The sequence below is a fragment of the Octopus bimaculoides genome, chromosome 26 (genome assembly GCF_001194135.2).
Source record: "Octopus bimaculoides isolate UCB-OBI-ISO-001 chromosome 26, ASM119413v2, whole genome shotgun sequence".
Lineage (NCBI taxonomy): Eukaryota > Metazoa > Mollusca > Cephalopoda > Octopoda > Octopodidae > Octopus > Octopus bimaculoides.
Window position 1 is genome coordinate 2,882,188 of NC_069006.1, and position 13,049 is coordinate 2,895,236.

General features: G+C 35.4%; 1 protein-coding gene across 1 annotated transcript in view; it reads right to left on the bottom strand.

Annotated features, from left to right (window-relative positions):
* Positions 1-13,049, bottom strand: part of LOC106875530 (lithocholate 6-beta-hydroxylase) — a 43,832-nt gene that overhangs the window by 19,242 nt on the left and 11,541 nt on the right. The window contains exons 2-7 of the mRNA XM_014923726.2: positions 10,406-10,502; positions 8,362-8,414; positions 6,400-6,496; positions 4,498-4,611; positions 2,100-2,188; positions 436-584 (exon numbers count right to left, since the gene is read on the bottom strand). Of these exons, the coding sequence (XP_014779212.1) occupies positions 436-584; positions 2,100-2,188; positions 4,498-4,611; positions 6,400-6,496; positions 8,362-8,414; positions 10,406-10,502 (599 nt within the window). The remainder of the gene's footprint in view (positions 1-435; positions 585-2,099; positions 2,189-4,497; positions 4,612-6,399; positions 6,497-8,361; positions 8,415-10,405; positions 10,503-13,049) is intronic.

Genomic DNA, 13,049 nt, shown 5'->3' on the forward strand with positions numbered 1-13,049 from the left:
GTATCACGCTATATTTCATGTTGAGAACAATTTAGGTCTTATTAGACACAAGATGTGATCTATTTCTAGAACATTGAATGTCCACGTTAGTGGTCAACGTCATATATAAAAATGTACTTTAATCCCCTGAGATCGCAGATATTGTTTCTGAATCTCTTTGATTCTTTAAATGTGCCAGCTTCCTGGTAATTAATCGATATTAATTAATATATGATTTTTTACCCTATTTTTTAATAATATAAAGATAGATAGATAGATAGATAGAGAGATAGATAGATAGATAGATAGATAGATGAAATAGGAATAAAATTTTAGAATTTAGTGTTTGTGTACGGCTTGGTGCCAAATGATTCTTGGCCTGGTGTTTGAGGACCTTTTTTCAACCGGTAAAATTTTGATGGAATATTCTTCAAAATATATAACGTGAATACTAACATGCTAAAAGGATTATAGGCTGAAACAAACTAAATGTCAATATGTCTTTAGCCTTTTTAACCAATAGATTATCGGAGTCTTTCTGTGAGTTCACCATTATTCCGAATCCAGTTGCTGCTATGACATCTATGGCATAAGCTGAGAACAACCTAGAATACATCAAGTAAAAAGTACATACATGTACATTAATTTTCTTTTCCATAAAAATACTTCAGTCATAGTTTTAAAATTAGTTAATTCATTTGATATATATTTTCACCTGTTACTTGTTTCAGTCATTAGACTGCGGCCATACTGGAGCACTGCGTTGAAGAATTTTTAGGTAAATGAATTGCCCCAAGGACTTTATTTTTTGTTTTTAAGCTTCGTATTTATCCTATCGGTTTCTTCTGCTGGACTGCTAAGTTACAGAGCTGTAAACACACCAACGCCCGTTTCCAAGCAGTGGAGAGGGAACAAACACAGCCACGAAGGAGCACACAGATATAAAAATATACATGAATGTGTGTGTGTGTGCGTTTAGGTATATATGACGGACTTCTATCAGATACTATAATACAAATCCTCTTTGTCAGGTTGTAAAGGATATTCATTCCACTATGTCTGGGGTGACAAGACTTGAATGTCAGATTCCTTGGAATCCGTGGGCTTATAGTAGATGTCAGTTTCTATTTTGTTGTTAGATTTCTTAATGAGGATGTCGAAGCATGGAAGTTGTTGGTGGCTGTGTTCCAACGTAAATTGAATGTTTATATCAAGTCCATTCAGAAGTGTTTGAAATTCTTTAAGTCTCTCTTTCCTTTCGTGCCAAAGAATGAAACAGTCTTCTAGATATCATTTCCAGTTATTTTCTATGTACAGGGACAATGGGTTTCCGTATTCCTCTAGTACCGTACGATACAGATTGATTTCTAGGTACCCATGACTAGGTTAGCAAAGGAAGGGGCCATTTGCGTGGTCTTCGCAGTCCCGATTATTGTCGATAGAATTTCTCATTAATTACGAAGAAGTTATTCTCTAAGTTGAATTTTAGCCCTTCTATTACGAATTACTTTTTGATGCATGCGATGTGCGAGTTCATTGGAGTAATTCTCTAGCTAGAATTGCGTTGCCTCTATTCCTAGGCTGTGAGGGATATTGGAATAGAGATGGCTACATGGAAAGATACTGGTAGGGTGTTTTTATTAATTGTTTCAGGGAGGTGATTGAGCATATATAGATCGTTCCTTATGTAGCTTTTGATATGCTTGAGGAATGGTATATATATATATATATATATATATCATATGTATGTATCGATGGATGGACAGATGGATGGATGGATGGATACATATATGCATGCATGCATGTAGATGTGCATTTATGAATATGTATATATGTGTGTGTGTATGTATGTATCTATGTATATGTGTGTCTTTGTGTTTGTATTGTGTTTGTCTCCAAACACCACTTGGCAACTCATACTGTCACCATAACTTAGCGGTTCAGCAAAAGTCCCCAGTAGAATAAGTACCAGACTTTAAAATAATGTAAGAACCGAGGCCCGTTTGTTCAACTAAAGCCCTGCAAGGAGATGCCCCACCATGGCCGCACTCCAATGACTAGAACAAGTTAAAGATAAAAGATAAATGATTAACAAAGAATCCTGTAATAGTTTTACATACTTTTTAACGTCGGTCACTTCTCCATTCTCTGCCAACTTATCAATATTTTCCACCAAATTATCAGCACATGTCTGAATCATTGCGTTCATCTGCAACAGACATGGAATGGTAGTTCAAGAAACAGGCTATTCAAGATATTCTGGTAATAATTTTGGAATCAATCAATCAATAAACTCTGACCTCTGACTCAACGTCATCCAGTTTCTTTATTCAAAGTTACTTATATACTTTGATATCATTTTCCCACAAAAGATTAAGTGGTTACAGAAACATTGAAGGTTCTCAAATAAAATCTCTCTCTATCTACCTATCTATTTATTTATCTTTCTCTTTCTATCTATTAATCTCTTTCTCTCTCTCTATCTTTCTATCTATCTGTCTCTACATATGTATATATGCATGTCTGTCTGTCTATCTATCTATCTATCTATCTATCTATCTATCTATCTATCTATCCATCTATCTATCCATCTATCTATTGTCTATTTATCTACCTTTTTAATTGACTGTCTGTCTCTCTATCCACCTACTAACCTATATGCCTGTTTCTCAATCAATCTACCATGTACCCCACTCAACACGCAAATGCATACGCCTACCCATGTATGTCCATACATGTGTGTGTGCGTGTTTTGTGTGTATATCTGTGTGTGTGTGCATCTGAGTGTGAATATCCTCTTATATGCATACTAGCCCGACCACGCTATCCTTTTACATTAACTTTATATCATTGTATCGTATATTTCTATAGTGTACATTCACATGTAGACACATGACATACATATAGGGTGAATGCTAGTGAGACATGAGGCATGAAGGAAATTTGAACGTCAATAGTTGAAAACGTAAAACAGAGCTATTAAATGAAATTATGTTAAAAGAACGTGCTTTTAGAAATTGAAAAATTACTACCTAAATACAGCAATAAATTTCAGTACACACACACACACACACACACAAACATACACATACTTCGATATATTTTAATAGTATTCGTTACTAAACACTATATCATTGTAAATACCATTATCCTATCTACGTTTATGTATAGTGAAAATTTGTCCCCATCTCATTCACATTATTGTCAACCTTTTGATGCAAACCAAAAGAAAGAGGCGTATTGTTTGTTTATATTTAACATGCAACTTCATAATAAATTATTGTTATATATCAAATGAAAGTAAAACAAAACAAACCGACATATCGATATTAAATCGCAAAGTTATCATAGTATTACTTATGTTGAAAAGAAAAATTCTAAAAGAATATTTACCGTTGCCAAAGCAATAGTCATACCTAGACTATTTTGCCTCCCAACCCGAATTTGTTTCCTCATAACTTCCGGAAAAATGTTTTCTTCTTTAAATGAAATTTTCTACATATACGCTTTAGACAGTTTAAATTCTGATTATATCAGAATTTATTTTCAATTTTTTTCTAAAGGGTGGAGAAAGGAGTTTCAGAAAATTCACATGTGTCGGTATTGTTTCTTCATAACTGTATTTTTTAATGAATTTATATACAAATGCCCTTTGGATTCTGTTACTTAGGATTATATAGGAATTTTGTGTGAAAAAAAGGCGAACACGCACACATATATACTGATACACATAACATTTGTTTTAGAAATTTCAAGTTTGATTTTGTAGATATTTGAAATGCGTATCAGTATGTATGTGTGCATGCTCACCATTTTTCTTTTCATATCAAATTCTGATATAATCGTAATTTACAAATTCTGAAAGGCATCTGTACAAAATTTTATTTTAAAATACCCACATTTCTGAAAGGTGTACGGAAACAGATATGATTATCTGAAACTCTTATTTCCATTCTCAGAAACAAATTTTCACAATAAATTCTGATATAATCAAGATCAATCTACACAATTTCAATGGTATTTGTACGAAATTTAATTAAAAAACATATTTCTTTCTGGACGTAATGAGGAAACAAAGTCGGGGGCGCAATTGTATAGATATGACCATGCAATGTTTGCCAAGCAGAAATTCAATTCAAATATTAGTTCAAATGATACATTATTTTTGTTTGTGTATGAGCATAATATACGGTCCGGCCATGACCACTTCACTCCAGGCTGGGCCAATATATTGGTGTGTATATATGAATGGAAATCCACAATAAATATCGAATGTATGCATATATATATATATATATATATATATATATATATATATACACATATGCATGGCTCCCTAATTAGAGCGTCGAGCTCGCAATCATAAAGTAGTGAGTTTGATCCCCGGACCAGACTGTGTGCTGTGTTTTTGAAACCATGTAGTTGCTAAGAGAGTTTCTTAACCACACACCTATGCCTGCACTTATCTTATAAATTCTTAAATCGATGATTCAGATATATCCAGAATTACATACTTACTTCCCTCATCTTATGTGAAGTAAAAGAAGGATTCAGTACAGTGCGTAGATATTTCCAATGATCATTTTTGGCTGATGTAAGTGCAAAATTATGGATTTCATCTCCTTCAAATCGCTGAGAAAGGATAATAATAATAATAATAATGATAATAATAATAATAATAATAATAATAATAATAATAATAATAATAATAATAATAATAATAGCATGGATGTGATGGATATGCTACAGACGAATACTGAACTGTTAGCCTTAAGAAGCTACGTTACGAGCAATGTTTTTTTATGCAAAGAACTCGGAGGCAGGGGTTGTCTTAAAATATTAACCCTAAACAGACAAATCCGTCCCCTAATGTCAACGTTCAAGCTCATCATGCCTCAGTGATACCAAAGCAAAATACAAACTGATTCTGCTGTCACCCGGAACACCAAGGACCGCGTACTGGAATGATGAACCAGATTCGACTCGAAATATCAGCTACTGGTTCAAAGTCTTCTCGAAATACAAGAGCTGGAAGTACCCCACAACCGGAATATTTCAACAGATGGCCACCCACACTCGTCATCAAATAACCAAAAGAAAAAGAATGAAAAATGATCTAGGGGAGATAATAAAGAGGTTCGTACGGCTTTCTATCATACCATATATTCCCCACAAGTAAATCTAATATTGTACAAACCTACTTAAACTGGAGACAGAACCACCTTGAAGTAAGACCCTACATAGACAGTAACAAACTTGCCAACGTCAGAAAAGAGTTCATCATTTAAGTATATATGAAGATGTCTAGACATACAACTATATGCATGAGAGTACATACATAAAACAAAACATACAAATCCTCACTTATACATACATACAAACAGACATACATACAAACAGACATACATACAAACAGACATACATACAAACAGACATACATACAAACAGACATACATACATACATCATACAATAAACGAGCCTTGGAACTAGATTAGAAAGTGACTCTTTGTCAGTTGGTAATAAATCTTGAAATAAAACTAAACAATGACATACATACACACCCTGAACACGAAAATAGTAAGAAAAATACAAGAGAAAGAGAATATCTATTGACCATTGATAAGGAGCTTTTTGGGGTGGGCGCTAGTCGATTAGATCGACCCCAGTGCGCAACTGGTACTTAATTTATCGACCCTAGAAGAATGAACGACAAAGTCGACCTCGACGGAATTCGAACTCAGAACGTAAGGACAGACGAAATACCGCGAAGCATTTCGCCCGGCGTGCTTACGCTTCTGCCAGCTCGCCACCATGCTGAACTCTGAATATTGGAAAAAGAATGCAAATACCTATTCCATGCGCTACAAATGATCATGATTTCTAGGTCTATAAAAATCTGCAAGGCTTTGAGATTTAGAGAATGATTGTTAAATCAAGATATTTTACTTCCTAACCTTGCTACCAAGAAGGTCACCGGTCAAAATTTACGCTAAATTAAAAAGAGAAATGGGCCATACATGCACACATGCTTACATATATATATTATATTTAAAAGGAGATTTCAGGTAGGTTCAATAATTTAGATTAGTAAAACAACATATTCTCAGCCATAAAAACTTGTATGCAAATTATTAAAATATATTTGATATATCACTCGTTGAAATATTGAAAAATATTAAAAATTTACAGATACTTAAATATATAAAAATATAATATACATATGTGTGTAGAATAAAAAACTATATTAATGTACGAAAATATATTAGCATCTTAAATACATACATACATACATACGAACGTACGTACTTACATACATACATACATACATACATACATACATACATATCAACAATATCTTAAAATGTACAATTCAAACAAGTGAATGGAAAAGAAAGAAGATAAAAGATTATATTACTTACTGTTCGATTGACAAAGTTTGAAAATCTTTTGACTAAAACTTCTTGGATAAATTCTGGATCACTTACAACACAATTTGGAACTACTCCAAAGTACATACTGCCAAAAACAGAAATATTGTTTCAGAAATGAAATAATCTATGATAGTGATAAATATACATCATTATTACTATTGTTGTTTGCTGATCTCTAGTTAATTCTGCGCTATCAAAGATTTTTCAAATATATAACTGTCTTATATTTTTGAAAACATGATGGATTAAAAATTACATTGTTCTTTACAGGTCAGAAACATGGAGAATGTACAAAGCTATGGATTAAAATACAGAAGCGTTTGAAATGTGGATCTGTAGCAGATTGGACAGGATGAGCTGGAAATACAGGGAAACAAATGCTGCTGTAATAGAAAAGCTGAAAATCTAAAGACACCTTTTGTTGTGAATCAGGTTCATAAACTGTTGTGTCAACGACCTCAAGCGAAGAAGTAGGCTCGACCAAGATATATAAGCAGAGGTGGTCTGACCGTGGTAGGAGTTGACTGACAATTGAGTAGCTGTCGTGTAGCGGTTGAGCACAGATCATCCGAAGGTGCTAGATGTTCAAAATTCTGCTGAGGTCGACTTTGCTTTTCATCCTTTTGGGGTCGATAAATTAAGTATCAGTGCTTATGGTAAAAAGGATCATTATTTTAACCTTAGGTCAAGCAGATGAGTATAAACATTAAAGAGTATCGGTATAAATGACTTGCAGTATATGTTCCAAGTCCTTAGAGTTTTGATTTTAAATCCTGACAAAGTCAAATCTGTTCTTTTTTAACCCTGTCGGGTCGATAAAATAACGTACAAGTCAAGAACAGGAGTTGATTGTTTTGACTGATCCCATACCATGAAACTTTCTGACATCCTTACAAACTAGTAAATTTCTTAGGATATCGGAATAAATGCCTTGTGATTTTTGTTGTAGATCTGAGTTCAAAGCCTGCTGAGGCCAACTTTGCTCTTCATCCCCCAGGAGTTGATGAAATAAAGTCCCAGTCAAGTACTTCTCAACCCACTTGTACCTTAATAAAACACAGTTCCGTTGTGGCTTAATAAAACACAGTTACTTTAACCCTAGGACAAGTTACTCTAACCCTAGGTCAAGGAATTTCACTGGCAGGATTGTTAGAGCATCAGAAAGAAGTGTTGTAGTATACGTTTTATCCCTTTATTTTTTGAGTTCAAATCCTGTCATGGTCAGCTTTGACTTTCAACCTTCTGGGGTTGATGAAACAACGTATAAGTTAAGTACTAAGGTTGATTTTTGCACAGCACGGTGAGTGGGGTCTAATTTTGGGGATCATAGAACAGCCAAGGTCCTATATAAATAGGAGCAGATGATACAAGCTTTGCATAACATAGCGGGCAAGGATCCTTAAAGACTCATTGGACCCGGGGTTTCTCATAAACTCATGATGCAAGATCATTAACTCGTACCCCCATTTCAAAAGTGTGGGATTCCCACTTCGTCCATTAGAATATTATACTTTTGTTTACAAATTAACTGACTGTAACGCTTTTCTAACTCTAGTTAGAGTCAGAAGAGTCGTCCATAAAGTTAAGCCCTTTATGGATACGAAACCATTAGTCACACTGTGACCGGTTGTATATTTAACTTCATGTAAATACTGCTCTGACTTTTGGAGTGTGCTTCTTTGGAGATATATGTTCCACTGCCGATTTATTTATGTGTGTGCGTGCGTGTGTGTGTGTGTGTGTGTGTGTGCGTGTGTGTGTGTGTGTGTGTGTGTGCGTGTGCGTGTGGCGTGTGTACGTGCACCTGTGTGAGTGTGTGTACGCTGTACCTGCCTATTTTCATAGGTCTGTGCCTTGAATTTCACAACTCATCTCCGTCCTCACCGCCAGTGTGAAACTATTCTGCTAAACCCTTCTCGATTACCTTAGTCACAAAGAAATCATTCTTACCCATATACGTCACCATAGATTTCCCTCCAGTATTTGAATACTTTAGTAAAACCCTGAAAATATTAAAGTATAAATAAACAACTTTAATAACATCAATGATTCTGGGACGGTATATAGCTCAATGGTTAGGCATGTTGCACTCACAATCATGAGATCATGGTTTCAATTCCCAGACTGGCTGTGCATTGTGTTCTTGCGTAAAACTCTTCATTTTACGTTCTTCAGTCCCCTCATATATATATAACCCAGAATTATGTAGCTGGGAAGCAAACTTCTTACCACACAGAAAGCATAAAAGATGCATGTGCATATAAGATGCACCACAATTTCAGCAGAAAAAAGATTTTAATCAATTAAATTTTATGGAAGGCCCACTTTTGCATTTGGGACCCGCGTTGATTTTATTTAGATATTTATTTGGCAAAAGAAAAAAACGGTTTGTCTTATACGCTATCGATGTACAATGTGTCTTTTTCCTTTTAAAAAGAATTTTCTTTCACTTTGTCATTTATAATCTCATTTATATTTATGACATTCTAAATGAGTATTAAATACTGGATTGGTATTATATTTTATTGACCCTGGGAGGTTAAGAAATAGAGTTTTCTTGTATTCTCTTGTATTCTACCGCAATTCCATTCACGTCTCGGATGCTTTACAAGTTACACTCCAGAAGGTTTGAGACGTTTTTAAGGGAGGCAGTTATATCCGCCCTAGATTACTTTGATTTTAATATATCATTACTACATATCTAATAAGCTCTCCTGCGTTGAAAGGTGATGAAGAGGAGGGGGTGTTACAGAACGTTATCCACGTCCTCTAAAATGATAGAGGTTGCCCCAATAGAGGTAATAGAGGAGTGCTTCAAGGACGTAAAGGAACTTACCACATTTTATACAAGTGGAAGGAAGTACGGCACAGTGGAAGTAAGATTTGGCAACGAAGAAGACACGATAAACCACTCCACTGTGCCGATAAGAACACCGGAATGGGTACTTCTGTCGACTTACTGTGGAAGACGCGTCACCAGAGTAAGGATTGGCAGAGTACCCCACGAGATTAAGGAAGCATCGCTGGTGGCAGCAATCATGCAGAGAATGGAGGATGAAGTAAAAATCTTAAAGATTACGAGAACCAAAAAGGTTAATTGCTGGGGATATGGCCTCGAGATGGCCATACAAGTGAGCCTTGTAAAAGACTTGTACGAGATCACAGAGGAGATCATTCTCCCGGAAGACGTCAGACAAAGAGTAGTAGTGGAAGGAAAACCACCAACATGTTTCTTATGTGATCAAAAGGGGCACATGAAAGCAAGGTGCCTCCAGAAAGAAAACGAAAAGGAGGAGCAAAAACAACAGAGTGAAGAACAGAGTACCGAAGTGGTGGTATCGGAAGGAGAGAAAGATAGAGAGGAGGAATCATTGACAGTTGTGAATAGGAGGAAAAAGAAAGAGCGGGTGAGCTCTCCATCAGAGAGCCAGAAAAGAATGAAGGTGATTGAGATGGAGGAGAAAAGGAACAGGTTCGAGACACCAGCAGAATCAACAATGGAAGGTAGAGTCGAAGCAGAAACATCATTGCAACATGATGTGGAAGGCTTAGACGTTGAGGCTTGCATAGTTTATTCCCAGGGTGCTTAGTGACGTACAGAAGGAAAGGTGCAGTGGTGACTGCAGGGATGGTGGAACTGATTCCATTCAATCCAAGAGTGCTTGAGTTTCTGATGACCTGTGACTAAAGCTGGATCTACTGTTATGATCCAGAGGCCAAGAGACAGAGTGCCCAATTGAAGCATCTTAGCACTCTCAGACCCCGTAACACCACGTAAAGCAAGTCCATCAGGAAGCCCTTGATGATCTCATTTATCAACAGCAAGAGCATCATCTATATACACTGGGTTCTTTCTGGTCAGATGATGAAACATAGTACTTTGTGGAGGTTTTGATGAAATTCAGGAAGAGATTTGATCGCAAAAATCTAGACGTATTCCACTCAAGTCTGATGCAAGGAAAACTGAAACAAGAAAAAATAAAAATGAATTTACCAGTTTCGTTATCTCCATCAAGTTTCCTAAATGAGAAATAGGTTCGGGACCAGAGAGACCGAGTCTTTTGAAATATGAAAAGTTTCTTCTTCCAAACCTAACAAAGAAAAGAAAAAGAAAATACATTTATAATGATGGTTTTTTTAATGACCACAATGACCTCTTACATGCATGTGTGCATATATATTATTATCATCCTCATCATCATTATTATTATTAATATTATTATTATTATTATTATTATTATTATTATTATTATTATTATTATTATTATTGTTGTTGTTGTTGTTGTTATTGTTGCTGTTATTTGAGACGGCGAGGTGGCAAAATCGCTAAAACGATTAGAAATAATACATTTCTAAATCTCTCAGAGAGATTTATGCAGTAGTGATGCGATGAAATAGTTGTATGCTGTCAACTTAATGTGACAGTACCCTGAAGGGAATAATACTACTGTTGGATAGACGTATGAAGTTATACCGCTTCCTGTCGACTTTGACACATTTCCTGTGTCCGTATGTTTACAAAGGGAAGACAAGCACTTCCACTCAGCTAAGCCTGCATCCAGAGACATGTTTCTGAGTCTCTGCTCGTCATCAGTCTGGAGTAGCATGACCTACTAGTAGGATATGCCTGACAAGCTCTTGTAAACATATAATAATTCTAGTGAAATGCATTCACTGATTTCAAATTTTAGAAATAATACATTTTTAAATCTCTCGGAGAGATTTATGCAGTAGTGATACGATGAAGTAGTTGTATGCTGTCAACTTAATGTGACAGTCCCCTGAAGGGAATAATGATGATGATGATGATGATAATAATAATATGTATGTACATATGTATGTAAAGAGGCCCCTGTGGTCATTAAAAACACCATCATTATGAATGTATTTTATGAGTTTGTTTTAAAATTTGAGATTACATAGACAGTATTTTATGTATGATATGGGCCTTTCCCGTGAGCACTATCTTTTGAATTTCTGCCTTTTGGGATTTTCCTGGTACCTGATCTAGGTAGCAATCAGCTATCATTCATAGGGCACTATGACAACAGGTATTGTTTTAGTCTTGAGGTTCCACATTTTGTTAATTTCTATTTCAAGATATTTATACTTGCTGAGTTTTGGTGGGTCTTGACAGATAGGTTTATATTGATTGGGACAACCATATCAATGAGAGGGCATGATTTTTGTCTGAAGTCCTTCAATATTATGCCTGGCCTATTCACATCTATATTTCTGTCAGTTTGAATGGTGAAGTTCCAGAGGAGTGAGATGTGATGATTTTCAAGCACTGGAGGTGGTTTGTGTTCCCACCAGTTTTTATCACGTGGCAGGTCCAGGTTTTTGCAAATATATTGTGGTTTTCTGTCATCCCTGTTGAGATACTCTGTTGGCACAAGAAGACTGCACTTGGAGACAACATGATCAATAGTTTCATTTTGTTGTTGATATACACGACATGTTGGACTGCTGCCAGGTAGTTTCTTGTAGGTAGGCATTGATCATGGGCTGCTATGATAAACCCTTCTGTTTCTGATTTTAAGCTAGAAGCCATTAACCATTGATGGGTAAGGGCTTTGTCAACATCGGCACTATTAGCTCTCTTTGGGTATTAGTCATTGAGAGGTTTTTCTTGCCATTTTTCAGAAAGAATATATAAGGCAGCAGTTTTAGCATGGGTTTTCATACACTTAGGTTTTTCTTTGCTTGATTCTAGTACTCTAATTCCGGAATTTGTTGTATTTGGAATTCACTCAGATATTCCTTCGCCTATTTTGTTACTGAGTATGATGCTTTCTTGTTTTCATGTTTTGAGACAAGTTTTAACATCCTGTCCTCAGAGTTTTTCAGGTAGATATCTAGGCAAATTGTGGCAATCTTCATTGTTGATCCCAGCTGTAAAAGTTCACGGACTCCCTCTTTTCTTGGCCGATAAAGTTGTTCTATATCTGCCTTAGGGTTGGTGCATTCTATATCTGCCTTAGGGTTGGTGCATTAGGGTTGGTGCATTGTCAACAATTTTCATATTTTTCTGTCAAGATTATATATTTCAGTATTTGACCAGTTAAAGATATTGAAACTGTAAGTCACGACTGGTATGGCTAAAGTATTGATCACTTCGATCCTTTTTCTTGCATTTAGCTCTGTCTTCAGTATTGCGCTTACCCTGCGATAACTTTCTCTTCTTATCCTTTCTCACATCACTGGATGTTTGATTCCGTCTGGTTCTAAATCCTTTATGATATTCTGCTGTTCAAGGTTAACGTTATATGTTTCTGTCATTTTGCCCTCGATAAAGATAGCTTTTACACATTTATCGAGGCCAAATTGCATCCTAGTATCATTACTGAAGTGTTTAAAAATAGCTAGTAAGCCCTGCTGTTCTTTGTCATTTTTTGCAAAGAGCTTTGAATGAGCCATGTAAATGAGATGATTTATATTTTTATCACACATTTTTATCATTATTATTACATTATTATTATTATTATTATTATTATTATTATTATTATTATTATTATTATTATTATTATTATTATCATCATCATCATCATCATCACCATTGCATTGTAAAATAATTTACGTAACGCTTCACGAAGGTGAATAGACAATTCGAAGAGCGTGATAGATATTTTATTAAT